The following is a 19,874-nucleotide window of genomic DNA, read 5'->3' as shown; positions in this document are numbered from 1 at the left end:
GGACAGGTGGTCTAGATTATTCCCTGTGTTTAGTTTAAAATGAGAAGTTTTTCATGAGCAGGATGCAAAATTATTCTGATCTTCTCATATGAAACAGTGCTTTGCTGTTATTTTGACAGGTATGTGTTGAGGTCTAGTAAATAACTTATGCTTGTGTGCTTTTGCAGAACTTCTCAGCTGTAGTAAAACAGTTTAGAAAGCAGTTTATATCCATTTATTCAATAATCAGCAGACAAAAAAAATTATTTTCAGTTTGGTTCCCCTTCTTTGTGAGTGTGACACACCCATACTATATTTTTTTTCACATTAAAAGAAATGGTTAAACTTTATAGTTACTTCAGAACTCCAGGAAGTTACAAGATCTTGTCTCACTGAAACAACTGAAGTGATCTGCTACTTGAATCAACTACAAATATTTAACTGAATATGAGTTGCTGTGCACAAAAAACAAATGTTGTGTTGTTGCATCATTTTTCACTAAGTTTTTACTTTAACAAATAACAGGGCATCGGCCCTTTTCTCGTTTTCATCTCCACAGTTTTGCTCATTAACTGCTTTAATCTTTTCGCTGCTAATAGCGATGCTCATACTGAGGCTGCTGGCTCTGAGCTCGGGATAGGTTTAGCTACCACTTTAGCTTTTTTTTAATCGTTTATCTGAGTGAGGGTGATTGAAGTAGTTTTGTTGTTTACTTTGGTAAACTTTGCGTCTTCACTTACAGTGAAGTATTTCCATGCTAGCGACATATGGGCATGAGTGTGTGTATGTTGCGCATGCTTGTAATAGGACCCCACCTCAGTTTACTGTAAGTTATCTCTAACTGCCAAACCTCTCTTGGTTATCAGTGTTTTTAAATAATCATGGTCATGTGGGATTGGGTTAGGGAAGGCAACTCCCTTGTTATCTGAGTTTAGCAAAGCAACTACCTAACTCCTAATCTCGCCTTCCTCTCTGTTTCTATTTTCTGCAGCAGGTTGGACTCTGCCCCCTGAGATGTTACTGAGCAGCAAGGATGGATCAAAGAAGGAAATCACGACGGTGACGAGCTGCATGCCACCCTCCAAAAACTGCCGCAGCCGCTCCAACTGACACAGATATGCCTCGCCTGACCTCCTGATTCCTCTCGCCAAACTCTTTATCTTTCCCCCTGTCCAGTCAAAGTCAGTCCAGCTCTTCCAAGTCGCTGTCCTGTCAGCATGGCTACACCTTTCCTGTGGAAACTGTCCTCTCAGAAGCTGGGCTTCTTCCTGGTCAGCTTCGGCTTCATCTGGGGCATGATGCTGCTGCATTTCACCATCCAGCAGCGAGCCAGCCACGAGAACAGTGCCGTGCTGCGTCAGCAGATCCTCGACCTTAGCAAGCGCTACATCAAAGCGCTGGCTGAGGAGAACCAAAGTGTCATGGATGGTCCGTATGTGGGAACCATGACGGCTTACGGTGAGTAGTCGACTCTCTAACATGGCTACTCGAGAGCAATCTTTCTACTTTTACTACAGAAGCTTTGTCGCCACATGTGCTCTTCAGCAAGGCCAGGATGCATATCTCAATCAGTCACAAAATAGTTTGACACATGCTTCCAGAGCTGAACATTTCTGGGACTTACCTGACAGTGCATGTCATCAATCAGTGTTTGACCTCCGGAGTATGAATCTCCGTGAGACTGCTTTGATTTGTAAGTAGTCTGGGGCACGTACTGCTCACAAGTGGTCGGCCTGTACTTGGCATCGTACACACCCTTATTAAGGCAGCTTCCTTGCTTAGACCACAGAGTATTTGCAGAAGTGCAAATGCATATGAAGCAGATCGTTTCCTGGTGCGTGGTATGTAAGAGCTGAAGAAAATCATTTGCCCCCCATCTCCATCTTACTGATATCGCTCTCCAGGTTTAAGGTTGTGTATCGTTGGTTATTTTAGTGCTATAAATGTGTCACTTTAAGTGTAAAAGGCCAGATACATGTACATGCTTAAGTGTGAAGCATAGCAAAATTCAAGACAGTTATTTTAGGCTGTTGGCCTCTGTTTTCACATCTTCTTTAAATTGGATGGAATAGTTCCACTTGTCTGCCTCCTGAACAGGTGCAGCATCGGCTCTATTTAAAAAAAAAAAAAAAAAAAAAAAAAAAAAAAAATCTGTTCGGGAGCTTTAACGTCGATACGGCTGCATTGGAGCATAATACTGTAATAGCACAGGTCCAGAAGAGCCATCAATAAGTTATTCATGCCATTAATAGACCTGTATGGCTCGATGGGAGGCTTCATTAGAAACCTGAGATTGGAATTGATTGTTCTCTAATGCCCAGAGAAACAACAGGATACAGTAGAGCTCCTGGAGATTAGGAACGTGAAGAAGGAGCCAAAGCGAGAAGAGAAACAAGAGCGCTGGTAGCATAGGGTTAGGGCTGTGCGATATGACCAAAATCTCATATCCCGATATTAAGACATCTATCGTCCGATAACGATATAAATCACAAAAATGTAACATTTTCTGTAAATTCTGTGAATCTCAGGCAGCTCGACTTGCGTGAAGTGTTTCCAGCTGGGCGTCGCGTACCTGGAGTCGAGTGTTTAACTGATGCATGAAACGATACATTTTTAGACATAGGTTGTAACGGCCGCCGTTTTCTTTGTGAGTATTTATTACACGGCGTGCTGCGGGGAAAAGCCTGTTCTAACGTTTGAGGCTAAGGTTTATTTTTTAGCACCTGACGGCTCTTTTTTGCTTCTCATCCGTAAATACTCTGCATCTTTCACGTGATTCAGTGTATTTTGAAAAGTCTCAACAGGATCTTGAGCTTTATTGTGAAAGGTTTATGTGGAAAATAAACAAGCGGACACGAGGTGGTTTTACCGTCGTTGTTGCTAACGACAACGCATAAAAACAAGCGCTTGTCCGTCTGTAGTGTGGTTATATTAAATATAAGAGAAAGAGAGAACTTTAGGAAATTAATATAGCCACTACAGTGACCATCAAAACGATGAAAAAATATTGCCGTAAACAGTTTATTTTGCGACACCACGAAACAAACGATAGCGTAAAATGAAACGATAGACGTTTTTCTATCGTCATCCGATATATATCATTATATCGAACAGCCCTACATAGGGTGTCAAATTTCTGCTTCCCCCCCCCCCCTTTCTTAACCTCCTAAGACCCGAACTCTTCCACGGCATGCATTTTTAATTTCTCTTTGATATTTGGTCATATTAGGGCCCAATGAATGTAAAAACAAAGAATTACCAGATTTTTTACCTTACTTTTGTTTTTATGAAAAATCAGAGCCACATATGGGGATATTCGTTTAAAATTTTGATAGAACAGTAGCAGTATAATGTCCTCATAAGTGGATATCAGGCCCTTGTAGAGCACAATTGAGTATTTTGGTCTAAATAACCCAAAATGTGATGTCCACATATGTGGACGCCAGGTCCTAGGAGGTTAAACTGCTTTTGTTTATTTCAAAGTGCATGCAGTATGTGGAAAAAATTCAGCTCCCTACGCAAAACGTCTTCCTATCCAAATTACTGTCAGTAATCAGGCTCTGCTTGAAACATTTAACTCAGCAGTGTCATCTGAGCTGCTTGGAGGAAATAAACTTCAACATCTGTAATATTATATTAAGTCATTATTATTGCTTGTGCTGCTCTCATTGCCCAGACTTGAAGTACATTTGCATGGGCCCTATCCTCCTGTAAACTCTGTGATTTGTTTGGGGTAAAGTGGTCTGAGCCCCATCCATAGATTTATTTGTAATACATCAGCCTGCTGTTCCAGTGAACAGATTCCTGTCCAGTTTGTTTTGTTCCCTTATATGATGGATTGATTTTCACACTGCTGTAGCAGTCTGCTGACCGGCGTCCAATATCCCATCACAGTCCATTTCAAGTCCTTGATTAGATAGCCGAGCACTGGGATCCTCTGTGCTTCCTGTGTTTGGCTTGATACAATTCGTAATGAGTTTACTGGGAAACAGCATTTCCTCCTTTACCACCCATAAATGACCCATGCCATCTTAATGCATGTGGCTTTAATACTATAACTCCTGAAAGCTGATTTGGGCCACTTAGTTGCTTTTAATGGTCAGGATAATTTTAAGAAACCCACATGTTGAAAAGCATCCAATCAGTGAGTCCAAGCCTTTTTGTACACAGCCAGTCGCTGAAAGATTTCAGCTATTTATTTTTCTCCACGGGTGTTTAAAAACATCTTCAGGGTTATATTTAGATTTTTAAAAATCCTGTGCTACTATATGAACTGAATACGTCAACAGGTAAAAGTGTATTTTTAGGAAGATTGAATTAGTGGGGGAGTACTTAGAACCACTCGTAGCTGATTTGCCACATAGCAAGAAAGTCCTGGGTTCACATGAGCAGCTGACTGGGGCCTTTCTGTGTGGAGATGTTCTTCGTGTGACTGCATGGGTTCTCTGTGGGTACTCCAGCTTCATCCCACAGTCCAAAAACATGCTTGTTAGATTAATTGGTGATTCTAAATTGGCCGTAGGTGTGAATGTAAGCATGAATGATTGTCTCTGTCTCTGGATTGGCCCTGCATTGAACTGGCAGCCTGTCTAGGATGTAAAATACCTTTCACTTTATGAAAGCTGCGTTAGACTCACTGTAACTTTAAATTGGATAAGTGAATAAGAAAGTGGATCTATGAATTACATTTGAAATATATGGTTCTGATTGGTAGAAATCCCTTTAGTACATGTATATTGAATTCCCTGTTTTCCTTCCTAACTATAATTTCTTTCAAGCTCATTTCTTCAAGCAACTTTAAAGTGGACATTGTGTTCCTGCTTTATTAAGTCTCCTGTTTTAGTTTTCAGTGTGTAAAATGTTTCAATTATACTTCAGTAGATTGCAGTCAACTGACTTCTGTTATCTTACATCTCACAATTCAAGTGCATAACCCTAGCTACAGTGGCTGCTACAGAACAAACATGTTTTAGTTATCCAGGAGAGATCAAAAACATTATAAACATGTCATACTGCATAGCACCAGCTGGCGTGTTTCTGCTGCTGTTTGGCCTGGATCTGCCCCAGAGTCGGTCCACTGTTTACCTCAGGTGTCAATGCCGAGTGAGAATCGTCCAGCTTTATTTACTCTGGAAGAAGCTGTAAAACTTAATGAAAGGAGTCTGATACAAGTCGAAAAGTTAGACAAGCTCACTTCTAATTTATGACACTGATACTCAAGTGAGTTGTTAAGGATATGCTGAACTGTCAGTAGCGCTGCTGTTTTCATTCAACTCATTCAATGTTTCAATTCAGTTACCGTTAGACTCTTTTAGCCTCTTTTAGGTGGCAAATAAACTGTGAGAATGTAATCGAGCTGTTTATCAGAGGGAACGTGTGAGTTCTATTAAGATGCTTCTTTGTTGAAGGGGACCCCTTAACACATAGGTATAAAGTGCAGACACAAATTTAAATGTCACTCCACTGCAGGCCAAAGCCTACAACCTCTCTTCTTCTCCATATGACCCGTCTCTGGCCACATATATAAAACGTGATTAGCCAGAAGGGGGATGTGCTTCCATTCTAATATGGTGGGAGAACGTGGCAGCAGAGAAGTCGCTGACTGCACCTTTCTCTTTGTCTATTGTTATTTATGATCATGCTAGTAGAAAATGTTAGGTCGCTACAAGTGCAATGAAAGCTTCCCATCAAGTGAACATAATGTTATGAGGGAGCGAGCAGCTGACAGGGAAAGCAGAGTTTTTCAGTCATGTCATTTCACTTGACCAGCCAGCGTCAGTTTTAAACGTGAATAAAAAGGCTGTTAGAAATGGATATGATTGGATATGAGCTTTACTCTACTGCCCTTTCCAAAACTGATCCATGGAACTAGTTGCAACGATCTGCTGTTACCATGTAGCTATCAAGCTATTGTGGATTTCTTTCATGGTTGGGAAACGTATAAAGCTCGTGTGCTCTGTGCTTGGCCTGGCAGCCTTGGTATGTTGCTTTTCTAATCATCTTCGTCCTCTCTAGGATGGTAGGTCACCGTGTGCCTCCCTGCTCTTTGCTACATTATGTCAGTCAGACGGAGCCCACTGCTTGGCTGGGTTGAGCTTTTGGTTGTGGATGATGGGAAAGAAGAGGGGTTGCTGATAAATGCTTTGGGCCTACGTTTCTGTGTAATCACTTCTTTTTAATGCTCACGAGCCTAATGAAATGTCCCAGGTGATTCTGTAACCACATCATTGCCTAGCTTGACACTATTGTTTATAGCAGAATGAACTTCACTATGTTTATTGCTGCAGGGTTTGTTTTTGCAAGTGCATCACTGTAATAAGAAGAATGGAGGCCGGCAGAAATGTTTCCCTAGGTGTGCCATTACTCATCCCGCTTACCTGGCAGCACATTTAATGCACACAAGGACAGGTCGAAGCATTATTCACAGCAACACACAGCCTAATGAAGGTTTCTGAATCACAATCTCACATTTAATTATAGTGAAGCCTCACATTTAACTATAGTAATTATAGTGACAGATATTACTTCCTCACTTGATAAATACGCCTATCGATGCTACTGTCCATATTTTACTATAAATAAAGACATGATGGTGGTTATAGTCACTGATGTTTTCCATTTCCTACTAAGCAGATGTGCTGGTGTTTATTAATGTTCCTCCAGGGTCAAGGGCTGGGATAATCCCCCTAAAGTTCTCAAAGTATTCCAATTTAACTTTCTCAGCTCATGCTATGATCCAACTCGCTGGTGCTGTGATCTAGATTCCTCAGAAATCGGATGTCGTAACTTTTAGTGCTTTCCAGAAAATGTCAAAAAAAACAAACAAACTGAATTTGTTATGGTTCTTAGCAAAGTAGAGCCATTCACTATCATTAGCAAAAAGCGTAATGTGTACGTTTTGCATCTAAAAAAAAAACAAAACACATTCATGGCTAGAGCCTGATCACTGCTCTGCTTGTGACTTGTGTATTTTTGACTCATTAAATAACAGTTGCAGTATAGATTAAAAGTTTAAAGTTCTACTTATGTTTACATTCAGTGTTGCCATCTTGGATCGCTAACTCGGGCCACGTTGGTCTGCTCCGACTTTCTGAGTGGGAAATCCGAGTTGAGTTGGCACTGAGCGCTACGACATATTCAAGAACGCACCACAAGTTCAGCTTTAGAAACGCTCCTACCTGCAGGTGTTGTTGCTCAACAGAGAGGGTATAGCTACTGCCTCTGCCACTTTCCATAAATCATTAGATTTGGAAATCTTTATGCATATTGACAGCCTTGGGTTGATATCTTTTCACAATAAACTTGGCAACAGAGAGTCTGATTACATAGTCCACTGGCTTGGTGTAAGCCGGGGCTGTTGCTTTTCTGAACAAAACAAAACAAAAACAAAAAACAAAGGATAAGATCATATAAATACGTTCTAAAAAAGGAATGTTAACTGTATCCTAACTTCATCAAAACAGTCTCATCTTGACTCGAGGTTGAAACAGTTGCTTTAACAGTTTGGCAAATCCCATCAGCATCAGACCTAAAGCAGCCAACTACACCGCACTGATTCAAATTTAGTTTAAATTCAGATTTGTATATGTGTCAGGGTTTACAAAGCATCTAACCTTTTACATGTGGCATATCACATTGAGCTCCATTTTTCATTAAATACAGTAAAGTGAGCACAAACCTCCCATTTTGCCCTGTCAGCCATGACAGTAGAGCACAGAGAAACATGGCAACATCAAGAATAATCCCTCAACTCTAAGTGTCATTACTAGAGACACTTAGGAATTTTAAAATGTCAGCTATGTTGGCATTGCATATATTAACATTGCATAAATATCAATAGCTGTACCTTTTGTCTAGGTGCCTGTCTGGTCTGTGTGTCTGCCTATTTAATACTGGTCCCAGTACTCATGCTTAATGGTAATAAACACAATAGGTAAGTCTGGTTTAACTGGAGTGACCATGGACAGTGTTTGGACTCTTGTTGTGCAGAATATTTAACATATACACACTATAATTTCATACATCTGTCACATAAGATGGAAGTTTCTATCTTTTGCTCTCCTATTGGAAAGACGTACCAAATGAAATTTTAAACAAGTCTAATGAATCTCTGTGTTATTCAGCCTGAAGTCAGAAGGCACAGGCCTCTGTTTCTGGGGTGAATATATTATGTTCGGCCCAATAGCTCGGCATGGCTACTACTCCAAAGCTTTCCGTTTGGGTTCTTCCTGGTGTCACTGAGCTGCTCTCTGTACATCTGCTCCTCCCAGCATACCTCGGCTCGTCCAAATCAGACAAATGCTCTGGCCTTCACACGAAACATACTGGTGGTGCCATGCCAGGCCTCGTTGTGCTATTGCCAATCCTTCTGACGTGATGAAAAATGGCGTGTTAAATGCATCATGGCGCGGGAAAAAGTGGTGCTTGCATGTGACAGACAAGCAGCAATGACCATCTTCTGAGTAAAGCAACCCCGAGCCATTTTGGATTAGTTCAGTACATATTTAAGCCAATATACAAATAATATAACTGGCTATGGCTTCTAAGAGTATCTCAGACCTTTTCTCTCAATGAAAATTAGCAGGCGTAGGCGTTTTCTCTTTGTTAAATACATAAATGAATATTAGCGACAGTTTAAATGTCATGTTGTGTTCCTGATGTTGCTTTATTTAAGTTATCTTTATGTAACCTCGCTTAGCTTTGCTGGCTAATATAAATAACAACTGTTGGCCGTAGCTTCAATGCTATCATTGTTTGCATAGCTGTATAATGGCCTTTGGCTCGATTGGTAGTCATTAGCGTAACCTTTTTGAGTGGATGTATTCATAGAAGCGGACTTGCGTCTGTTACCTATGTACCCTTGCTTTTCAATGGTAGGGGATACTCTGTGCTCTGAGTAGCATTTCCAGCAGCTTTACACAACTTAACATTTCTCTGTAAATGCCAGTGCATTTGTTACAGGTTAAAGTATCAAGACAAGTACCTTGATAAATGGGTCCAAAAATACAGTATTTAAGCATTGTGACTGTGCTAAATATAATCTAAATATGGCCTCATCTATCTCGCTACTGGTCAGGAACGTTCCTACATGTTCTGCCATTTTGCCATGGTTGTGTTTTATGGAAGTAAATTTAGAAAAGATTCATGTGGAAATGAAGACCAAAAGACAATATAATCTTGAAACCACTATGCTTTCCGTTTTGTGGTAATTAAGCCGTAAAACATTGGCTGTTGCGCTCAGAAGTCAAATCATCTTACAGGGGCCCAGCCCAAGTTCCTGGACTGGGCATGTGTTGTTGATAATAATATTATTTTAAGAAACTAAGGAAATTATTGCTGAATTATATTAAAAGTTCATATAGACACTTGTGGCTGCGTCAAGATGTAGCTTTTTGGTCATCTTCTAATTATTTTCTAGTGCACCAAAAAAAAATGTAACATTTATGGCTTTGGGTACAAACCTTAACTGTTGGATGAAATGCCATAGCATTTTCCCCCCACACTTGTCTCCTCCTGAGGATAGATTGGGATAGCTCGGGTATTTATACGGTGTTTTAATCAGGTCAAAATTTAAATGAGATTAATATTTCACTTTAACTCATTTAACTGCAAAAACTGATGGTATTTTCTACAGACTCATGTTTAAAGAAACAAAACAGGAGCACCAAAAGGTCACAAAACAAAACACGAGTCCAAAACCAAAAACACTGGAGCCCAAGAAAACAGAGTCCATAAGCAGTTCAGAGGGCCGACCAGGAGGCCAGCAGCACAGAGGTCCAAAACAGTTTAGTTCAGGAGGCCGACCACACGGAAGGCAGCGGTGGCGACGACACAGGCCAAGGGAATCCGGAGGCCGACCGTGCGGAAGGCAGCGGCGGCAACGCAGTTCAGGAGGCCGGCCACGACTGCAATGATGTCCGGCCAGTGGTCTGGAACGTGGCCGGTGATGCTGAGGTGCAGGACGTGGACCTGACGGCAGTGTGGCAGCCACAGGACCAGACGAGGCAGGAGCTGCTGGTGACGGCGTGGAAGCAGCAGGTGGTGACGCTGTAGGCTGGAGGGGCCCCTCGGTTCTCCTGAACTGCCAGCGGCGACAGACAGTGGCATGGGAGCCGCGGAGTGCTGGATTGGCCCGTTCAAGCTTCCAGCTGGAGCTGATGCAGGGCCAGAAGGTATTGAGACACATGGCTGAATATGTAGCTGAGTGGCAGACTGGATGGGAGACAGAGGTACTGGGGACTGAACTAAGGGCGGCAGAGCTGCAGGAGACTGAACTGGGGGCAGCTGAGCTGGTGACAGAACTAATGGCTGAGCTGCGTGCAACTTAAGAAGAGTGAACTAGAGATTGTAGTGGCGTTTGTGGTGAAAGTAGAGCTAGTAGTTGAGTAAATGGCTGAACTGCACACTGGGGAGAAGGCTGAACTGCAGACTGCACTAATGGCAGAGCTACGGGCTGAATGACTGACTGCGTAGCATCCTGAGCGGCCGAGTGTAGTGATGGTTGTGGTGGGAGTGAAGCAGGTGGTTGAGTGGATGACTGAGCTGCTAAGGGCAGCTGACGGAGCTTCTGGCTGGGGGAGAGCAGTCTCCGGAAAAACAGTCACAGCAGGCCAAGAGACGCGCTGGTGGTGCGGCCGCCACTTTCTCCTCGGAGGTGGCTCCAATGGGCCGAGTAACTCCATGTCCGGAGGGGCCGGGCCGCAAATCCTCCACCGAGCCGGGCAGGCAAGCGGTAGCAGCTGGGGGGTGAAGGTGAAGCTCATTGAGAATAAAGTCCGGTATGAGCGGGTGAAGTACACCCAACAGCCAGGGGAGACCGGAAATGAGTCGCTATAGCCGGCTCCCTACAGCACAACGAAACTCCTTCCTCGAATGCTCCAACCAGAGGTTAACTAGCTTCTCCACAGAATAAACAATGTCTTCTAGGAGCTCCTCAGACGGATCAGTGGCACTGGGTCCATAGTGGCTGGTTCGTACTGTCAAGATCTGCGAGGCAGATCGTCAGGAGATGAGAAGTGTGGACCCAAGTGCAAGCACTGACAACTGAGTAACTGAATGAGTTTTATTTTCAGGGAAAGGTGAAGCACAAACAAAAGTAGAGCATCGCAGGGAACTAAGCTAAAGAAAGCCTAAACTGGGAGCAGCTACAAAACAATAATACAGAGGAAGAAAAGCCTGAGACTAGAAACCTGAAAACCTGGAACATGGAGAAGTCCAACAGGGTCTACACAGGAGACATACAGGTGACGATACACAGACGAACCAGCAACTAACACAGGCAAACACAAGGCTTAAATACACAGAGGGGTAACGAGGGAATGAGACACAGAAGGAGAGCACAGCTAGGAGTAATCAGACATGACGAGACCATGGGGAAGCAAAACTCAATACACTGACATAAGATACCGATCTTGATAATAATAATAATACATTTTATTTGAGGGTGCCTTTCAGAAACCCAAGGTCACCTTACAAGAAACACAATTAATAAAAGGAACAGTAGTCATAAAATACATTAAAAAAAATAAAAGAGGAAATACACAAAGACGCAGACCAGAGGGGGAGAGAAAAACACTGAGCACGAGGGAGAGCACAGACATGACGAGCTGGAGAGACATGGAATAAAACACAAGGAGGGGAAACCCAGTAAACTAAACTGAACAACTTAGGACTGATAGAATAACTCCAAGAACAACAAATGACGCTGGGTCAAAGTGACCCAGGACCATGACACTTAAGCTGGAGGTCCAAATTTAAAATAAAAAACAAACTAAAGCGGTAGGACATTAGTCAAAATCCTAGGAGCGACTCGTGCCACTTGGTGACTATCCCACACTCAGATGGCAGCTGGCGATAGTAGTCCTTGTTCTGCTTCGTCAAGCTACACGTGAACCACCTGGCAGCCGATCACCAGAGCAGAAGAAGAAGTACCATCTCGCAGTGTTGCTAGCTACAGTCCAAAGTTACAGCTTCTCTTTCTCATTCCACAAGAGCACTGAGCAAATATCATATTTTATGGATTGAGTAAGTGAAGAAAAATCAAAGGTACACTTGCCTATATCTATCCCGTAGTAACAGTATGACTGCCACCACACAGTTTAAACTTCAACTGTGCACCACTGCAATGACTGCACTGGTTTCTAGCCTGGTTTTTATTCCTCTCCCTTAAAATGTTTGCTTTAGTCACATTACACTTTCAGCTTTTAGAAGAAATCCCCTGTTGATGCCATTCCCACCACTGTTTAGATAAAAGTTGATTTTGACAACTTAAGCTCTTTCACAACTTAAGCACTGTACTCCGACTCATGGACCTGACACACCGCTTTTTTTTTTTTTGCTGGAGAGAAATAAAATTTAACGTTCTTATTTTGCAGACCTGAAGAAGACTCTCGCAGTCCTGCTGGATAACATCATGATGAGGCTGGGCAAGCTAGAGTCCAAGGTGGAGAACATCTACAATGGCACAGGGCCCAACCTGAGCAATGGCACCAGCACTATTACACCCAGTGCTCCAAACTCAGAGAAAATAAACGTGGCAGGTATGTGCTGCAGTCTTCTTTTGCTTTGGAATAGGCCTAAGTGTTTGTGTGCATGCTGTGCCAAGGTGAGGGGCAGTCTAAAGGATTTATCTCGCATTTGGATTTGTAAATGTTATCAGTACAATCTTAGAATCAGAAATCTTCCTGGCTCCAGTGGTCATTGATCCTGTGCCACTTAGAAAGACTATAAATGTGTCTGTGCACTCATCCTTTTAGAAGTGTTTGATACATACACAGTACTGAGAAATGGGAATAAGCTGATTGTGGCCGTAGAAAATGTCTTTAAAACGACTCTAGTCAATATCTTTCCTGCGGCATGCAGCTAGCTAAACTTTCTCAGTATTGCCACTGCACTTTATGGGTCCAGACCGCATGCTTGGACTTGATTCAAATAAGGCCTGTGTTCACGCTGCATGACCCTTTTATTAGTTTTCATTGATTTTCCTGCCAGCTTTCAGATGATGAATTCAGCCCAGCTGAGAGAATGAGGTGTTGGTTTTTCTGAGACCCCTCTGAGGGACTCGCTCTCAGTTGTTTGCGCAGCATTAAGTAGTAGGAATGTGAAGCTGTACAGCGAAGCAGTATGTGCAGAATTGGATTAGACTGATTGAGATGTTCAAAGAAACACTGGCATTAGTGTAATTCTAATGAGAACTGCTGTGCTGCCGCCATCATTTTGGAAGTGCTGATGAGGCCTTTGTGAATTTGTTTTTTCACATGACAAAGGATGGTAAGAATACGACAAAATTATGTAGAGTTGAATGAAAGTGTGAGTGTTTGTGATGAAAATACTTGTCAAGGATATAAACAGACCACTCACTCTTATAGCAGTAAATTCAAAGAGATACAGTGTAGAACATTTGAAAGGCAACACCGAGTAAATTACATGACAAAAGTGTGTGAAATGAATGTGTATTGTTTTCAGAGCTGTCCAAGGAAATCTAAGTTCTAGTCATATATACGGGCAGGGCAGTTTCCTCCAGTGAAGAGAACATAGATCACCTGCCCAGAGATCTAAAAGAAAAGGCAGCGTCGGATTAAAAATCTTATGGCTGAGTAACTAAACAGATTAATTGGTTTTAATTGTGTTTAAAAACTGTTATTTCATCTTCTTCTTCTTCTTCTTCTTCTTCTTCTTCTTTTTTTTTTTGCTTTAACTATATTCTATAACTATATATGTAACGACCCTGCACAGGCCTGTGGTGAGCCAGGGTAAACCTTGGATGCATCATTTTGAGACAAATGCAAATTAAAAAAGAAAATCTGATAATGAAAAAACAGTAATCAATATAGTAACGATCCCAGACAGTGTCTGACTTTCAGAATTGCTCAGTAAAAAAAACAAAAACAACTCACTTTCTCTTCCTGTTTCTGTGATATTCAAAGCCTGTTTTGCAGCCGTTCTAATACAACATCCTTTCACCTACCTTGGTTTGTTTGCCTGGCACTAAAGCAATTTTCTGCTCTTCTTTAGCGTCTTTGGAAGGTTGCCTTTGACTGTACCTCTCTGAGTTCTCTGCTCTTTCACTAATAGAAATGTTTGTACAGTGAAATGACTCAAAGATGATGTAATCAAAAGCCAGAGGACTCGGGGCTTTTAAAAAAAAAAGAGAGAGAAAAAAAGACAGGGATCGTTTTAAAAGAAGCTGTTAAAATTGGTATTAAAGCCGAAATGTTTGGCTCATCGGTTGATTTAGTTGATATTCAGTCGATCAAGATTGACAAGTTAGTGTTAAGCATTGAATCGTCTGGACATCTTTCAGTTCCTTGAAGACGTTTCACCTCTGATCAGAGAAGCTTCTTCAGTCCTGAAGCTTGTTGGATGAGAGGTGAAACGTCTTCAGGAAACTGAAATATGTCCAGACGCTTTTCTTTCCAAGCTCCTTAGACCACGAGTCATATTGTTTCTCATTCAGGAGCTGTTCTAATTTTCAGTAAGCGTATTAAAACCATTGTGCATATTCTTTCTCATGTTAAAAATAACAGGAGTGTTTTTTTGTTGTTGTTTTTTTTTACTTGGCATAACAATACTGCAGGCTCTTTGGGGTTGCATAAGGTTCTGATCTGCCGTTACTGTGTTACCTGTAGCTGATGGCAGTATTTACACCCCCAACCTGTACAGAAACTAAAGCCGTGTACTGCTGTGTGCATGGCTGGCAGCAAAATGAATTTTAGCCACCAAACAGAAGGAATCAATATCTGTTTTAGTGGATTCTATATTTAGAACATTTTCACTGCTTCACCTGCTGTCAGACAGGTCTTTACGACGAGGAAGCAGAGCTGTTACGCTCCACCAGACTCCATTGACAAAATGAGGAATTTCGCCTCACAAAAGATTTGAGCTGCCTACTACTGCTTTGATTGGTTATTTAGTGGTGTATTTGAAAGTAATAGTCAAATCAACAGTGAAAGTATCGAGCATGACAGTTTTCTGTGAAATAATAAAAAAAACAGTTTTTTCTCTGCTGAGTTTTTTTTTTAAATTATTTCGCAGAAAACTGTCATGCTCGATACTTTCACTGTTGATTTGACCAGTACATTCAAATACACCACTAAATAACTGATCAAAGCATGTGCAATGGTGTCTACAAATCAACAAACTTTGCTACTGCTGCCCCAGATTAAGATTACATAAATGTGTCCTGTCAAACTTTATTATATAAATTTTAGGGGTGCAACGATACACAAAATTCACGGTTCGGTTCGGTTCGATACTTTGGTGTCACGGATCGATATTTTTTCGATACAAAAAAAATGTTCATGCCTTTTTAATTTGTCATTTATTAAAATTATAAATATATATTTTAACTCAAAAGTACAGTTTTTAAATTTAATGTTGCTGAAACAACAAAATAATAAAAAAAAAAAAAACCTATCAGATCGAGAAATCACTCATCTTTGGAAAAGAGAGTTTATTACAGAGAAATGGCTCGTTCCAAAATAAAAGCTATACTATACGCTTCTTCTGGGCTATATTCTCAGCAGCATATTAAACATATCAGGTCCCCATAAGGAGAATCATGTGCTAACGGCTGTCTAAATGATTCGGATAAAGTTTGTAGCATGCATGCTTGTTGTTTTTGTCTGCTTCCACTTGTCTTTGCACTAGGATGATGTTGGCGTAAATGTGCAGTCATATTCGTTGTGTTCCCACTAGTGCTGTCAGCGTTAATCTCGTTAAAATGACACTAACGCCATAACGCCGCAAATCTCCGTTAACGAGTTACCACGGATCGCCCCGTGCTTGGGGCTGGACGGCGTCAACACGTTAACAAGCTAACTGCGCTAACGCACTAGTTCCCACCAATGTAATTGAGCATTGCGTGGCACATCCGACATACTGTTTTACTTTTGTCCATGACGCGCTTACCATCAGGGTCATGCTTCACATGAAAACCAAGATAGTTCCAAACGCCAGATCTGAATGAGGGTGGGGGAGGTTCAATTTCGGGTAGCGTTGAGGCAGTTGCCATGTTGCAACGAGCTTAACTTCTGTCTCGCTAGCTTGCGCTGCGCTCAGTGGATCTGCACTCAACAGTGCAGCCTAGGTGGAGTAGTCGAACGCAGATCCACTGAGCACTCAACACAGACAGCATAGTCAGAAGAAGAGTTGATAAAATAAATAAAAAGTTTTGTATTGTTCGATACATATGCGTACTGAACTGAAAGCACTGTATCGAACGGTTCAATATCGATACGAGTATTGTTGCACCACTAATAAATTTATATCCATTGTTGAAACAGCAGCACTGTCTTGCTCTGTGGAGTACAGATGGAGACGTGAGGGCAGAGCTGCGCTGGCACAGCTTTATGTAATACAACATCAAAGCATAACCATATCAACAATATTGTCCCATTCCATCTCCATTATGAAGATATATCTGTGCATTGATATATGTAATCAAAAACAAACAAACACACAAACTAAATGTAATATTATGACCCAGTCCTAAATTTGAGCATAAAACCTTGTCATTAATTACAGCTTAATTACATTTTTGCAAACCAAGGAATTAGCAGATTAATCAGTAGGTAATTGTAGCTGTGGCTGTCAGATAGTGAAGAAAAAGCTTACATATAATTACATGGAAATGGAATTTAAAAAAAAAAAAAAATAGATGTAATATTTGTACAGGTTTATGGAAGGCTAGACTTCTTAGATGGAGCGGGTTTTCTGACATTAGGTGGCGGTTAATGAGCTCTGCCTTTGCAGGCAGTCGTGATAAAACATTGTCTGAGCACTCTTGGCTTGAACTGTATGGAACGCCAGGACTGCCATAATGAATTAATTAAATACACCATTAAATAATTAATTACATAAATATTTACGACACGTAATTAATTAATTATTGACATATTTAATTAATTATTGACATATTTAATTAATTATTTATTTATTTTACATTTTAATTAATTATTGCCACATTTAAATAATTATTTAATGATGTATTTAATTTATTTATTTTGGCATAGTTGACTCCTTCGGGTCTCACCATGAAATAATTTTATCTGTCAACCTTACCCATCAAACCCAGGGGGCGGGGTTAACGCTGATCGAGTCAAAACCATTGCTTTGGCCTGGTGGCCATTGTTTTTAGCACACAACAACCGGCATGTGGAAACTAACAGAACTGAACTTTGAAAAACCCTGTTTGTGTGTCACCAAATACCGTTTTAATATTTTTTTAGCCGAGAATGTAGTGGTTTAATCTTCATATGTCTGGTCGGTTTGTAAAGATAGAGCCTCTTTGCAAAAGTGCTTCGATGATTTCGGAGATGTCTGCCCAGTCTCACGGCAAAGCGTGGGATAGACCCGCTCGCCTCGCAAGCAATCGAGCTGTTATTACCACCGACAAAGCGCAGGCCCCGGTACACAGCTGCAATAACCCCCGCTGACACTGACTTCTTTTACTGAGGTTATATTTATCGGATTTTTATTTCCTGATGTTCTTATGTGTCATACGTGTTTCAGTCGCCAATTCTGAATTATAACTAACATTAAAAACATGTTTAAGGAGGAGAGAGAGCAAATAAATTCGATTAACAGCTGATCTTTGGGTTTTTGTTCAGTAATCAGCATGACCTGCGTATAAACGCATAAAAGAGATAACATTGGTGTTTCCGTCATGTAGTAACTGCTGGCTTTAACTGTACAAAGGTTGTTCGACACTATGAAACACATACAGACTTCATGATGTTGGGCTAATATTTTTATTGTGAATATTAATCATGAGGGTAAACGGCCCTGTACACCACGGAGCGAGGTCAGCATCTCCACAATATCTTCAGCTCTCTGAGTTAACACAGAGTTTCCCAGCTGACTAATCTAACTGTCATCTACGAATATGTCACGGGTCATATCAATATGATTTTACAGAAAATCATCCTTATTACTGCCAACTGTTCCAGAGACGTGGAAATCTACAGCATAAAGAACAAAAAAATATAGCAGTCTAACGCAACACTGTAACAGAGATGAACGCATCAGTTTGTCGCAGATCAAAGTGGAATGAAAGCGATTGGTTGAACAGGTGTTTGTGATCTGTGTTATCTGCATTTTCATCAGCGTAAGAGACTCAGCAGCAGATTAGAATAACAGTTATACATTTAATAAATCACCAAATTAATACACGCAAGAAACGAGCAAACCTGTTCCGACAATTTGAGTTTGTATTCCCTCAGCTGCAGACTCGCTGCTGTTTAAATGTTTGAGAGGAAGATTAGATATAAAGCAAATGTCAAACATAGACACAGTCTGCGTTCACATTTAATATGAGGCCAGGACGTATAGTGGCTGTGTCCTGTTTTAAGATCATATATATAAAATTGTTGTCTGACCTCCGTCGATCCAGCCGCTTAGAGTCCGTGGTTACCATGGTTACTGCATAAGCAGCTGTAATGTAAACAGCTGGCACAGCGGAAACCTACCGGCGACATGAGTGTTTGTTTGTCATTGCAAAAGAACTGTCTGAATGGTTAACTGAAGTTAACTTGGATAAATTATAGTTAAGGAGTATCACAGATAACGCCCACGTGAGCTGTGTGACTGTTCACCACTACATTGAAATAAGTAGTAGTTAAACATAACATGACCGAAAAAGCAAAAAAAAAAGAAAGAAAGAAAGAGAAAAAAAATCACACAAATTATATGTTAACCTCATTTATTTTTAGTTAAGTAAACTCTAAAAATTCTAACAGACAGCTGGTGCTTAGAATACACTTGAATAACTATTAAAAAACAGATGATGTAATATTTCTGTCCAGGTTGCAGTCTTCATGATGAACACGCTGTTGCAAACTCTGCTCCTCTCGATGGAAATGCGCCTTCTCTTTCCTCTTTGTATAAAAACATTTTAAAAGTCAGTTTAATCTCAAAATTCACTGTTAAATCCAAAACACACCAGATAAAGAAAAGCGAATGGTTTAGTCTAACACATGTGCCAGTGAACCATTAAACTTCAGTAAAACTATGCAGTTATGAACGTAACTTTAACCTCAGCCAAACTGATTTGCTCAGTTGTAAATAAAACAGCGAAGTAAACGTGACCCGACAGACAGAACCTGAGTGAATTAAGTCCAGTGTTTAACCACTGAGAGCTAAAACTCAGGTGAGGTTTCAAAGCTGTGTGCCGGTGATTTGACATCAGCCGCTGATAAAGTGGGTTAGCCTATAAAGTGCTCTGTAGGGAAACAAGCTCCAGCAGCTCTGCGCTTGGGAAAAAAACTATATTTACTTATCTTGTGCAGAAAAATGCGCCGACATTGCGTTATATCGAGCACCGGCTGCCCAGTTAAACTGTGACTATCACCAGGTAACGTGGGCGTGTTTCTTGAATTAGCAGCAGGTGTTAAACAGCTGACAGGTGAGAAGGAGGATGCATGCAGGTAAACTGAGGACCTGTTGAGCTGATTGCTGGTGTCATTAGAAAAATGTCAGCTCGTTCTTTATGTTACAGAAGCACAGAGACACAAGATGAGGCGGAAAGAGACGATCGTTCGGTGAAAATGAGAATCTGCGAATGCAACATGTGGAACACGGAGAGTGGAATATGTAAACAAACCGTTTAACGTAACCCCAAAAAAAAAAAAAACTAACAAACAAACTAAAAGAAAAAACAACAGTTAAGCTGGAACACCGAGGCTGTGAACTTGGTACACTCAGCTGACTGTTAGTGGAGCTAGTGACATCTCTGAAAACATCTGAGCACTTTTGCAAACATGTTCTATGTTGACAACCTGACTAGACATGTGAAGATTAAGCCACTACATTCGCGGCTAAAACACTGTTAAAAGTGTAGTTGGTGACAGAAAAACAGGGTATTTTAAAACCACCACCATTGCTGCCTGTGATTTAGA

At 41.0% G+C, this 19,874-nt stretch overlaps 1 protein-coding gene across 6 annotated transcripts in view; it reads left to right on the top strand.

The window, feature by feature from the left end:
- mgat5 (alpha-1,6-mannosylglycoprotein 6-beta-N-acetylglucosaminyltransferase) overlaps positions 1-19,874 on the top strand; it is a 114,194-nt gene that overhangs the window by 16,633 nt on the left and 77,687 nt on the right. For 2 of the 6 annotated variants that reach the window (XM_031757827.2, XM_039607556.1), the window contains 2 exons: positions 974-1,437; positions 12,354-12,518. In XM_031757827.2, coding sequence (XP_031613687.1) covers positions 1,197-1,437; positions 12,354-12,518 — 406 coding nt within the window. In that variant the 5' untranslated portion in view covers positions 974-1,196. Of the gene's footprint in view, positions 1-970; positions 1,438-9,303; positions 10,152-10,197; positions 11,223-11,941; positions 12,025-12,353; positions 12,519-19,874 lie in introns of those variants that run through there. The other 4 variants (XM_031757826.2, XM_039607557.1, XM_039607558.1 and 1 more) reach the window with 4 other exon arrangements.

Source organism: Oreochromis aureus, linkage group 23, assembly GCF_013358895.1.
Source record: "Oreochromis aureus strain Israel breed Guangdong linkage group 23, ZZ_aureus, whole genome shotgun sequence".
NCBI classification, from domain to species: Eukaryota; Metazoa; Chordata; class Actinopteri; order Cichliformes; family Cichlidae; genus Oreochromis; species Oreochromis aureus.
This window is presented reverse-complemented; position numbering and strand designations above follow the sequence as displayed.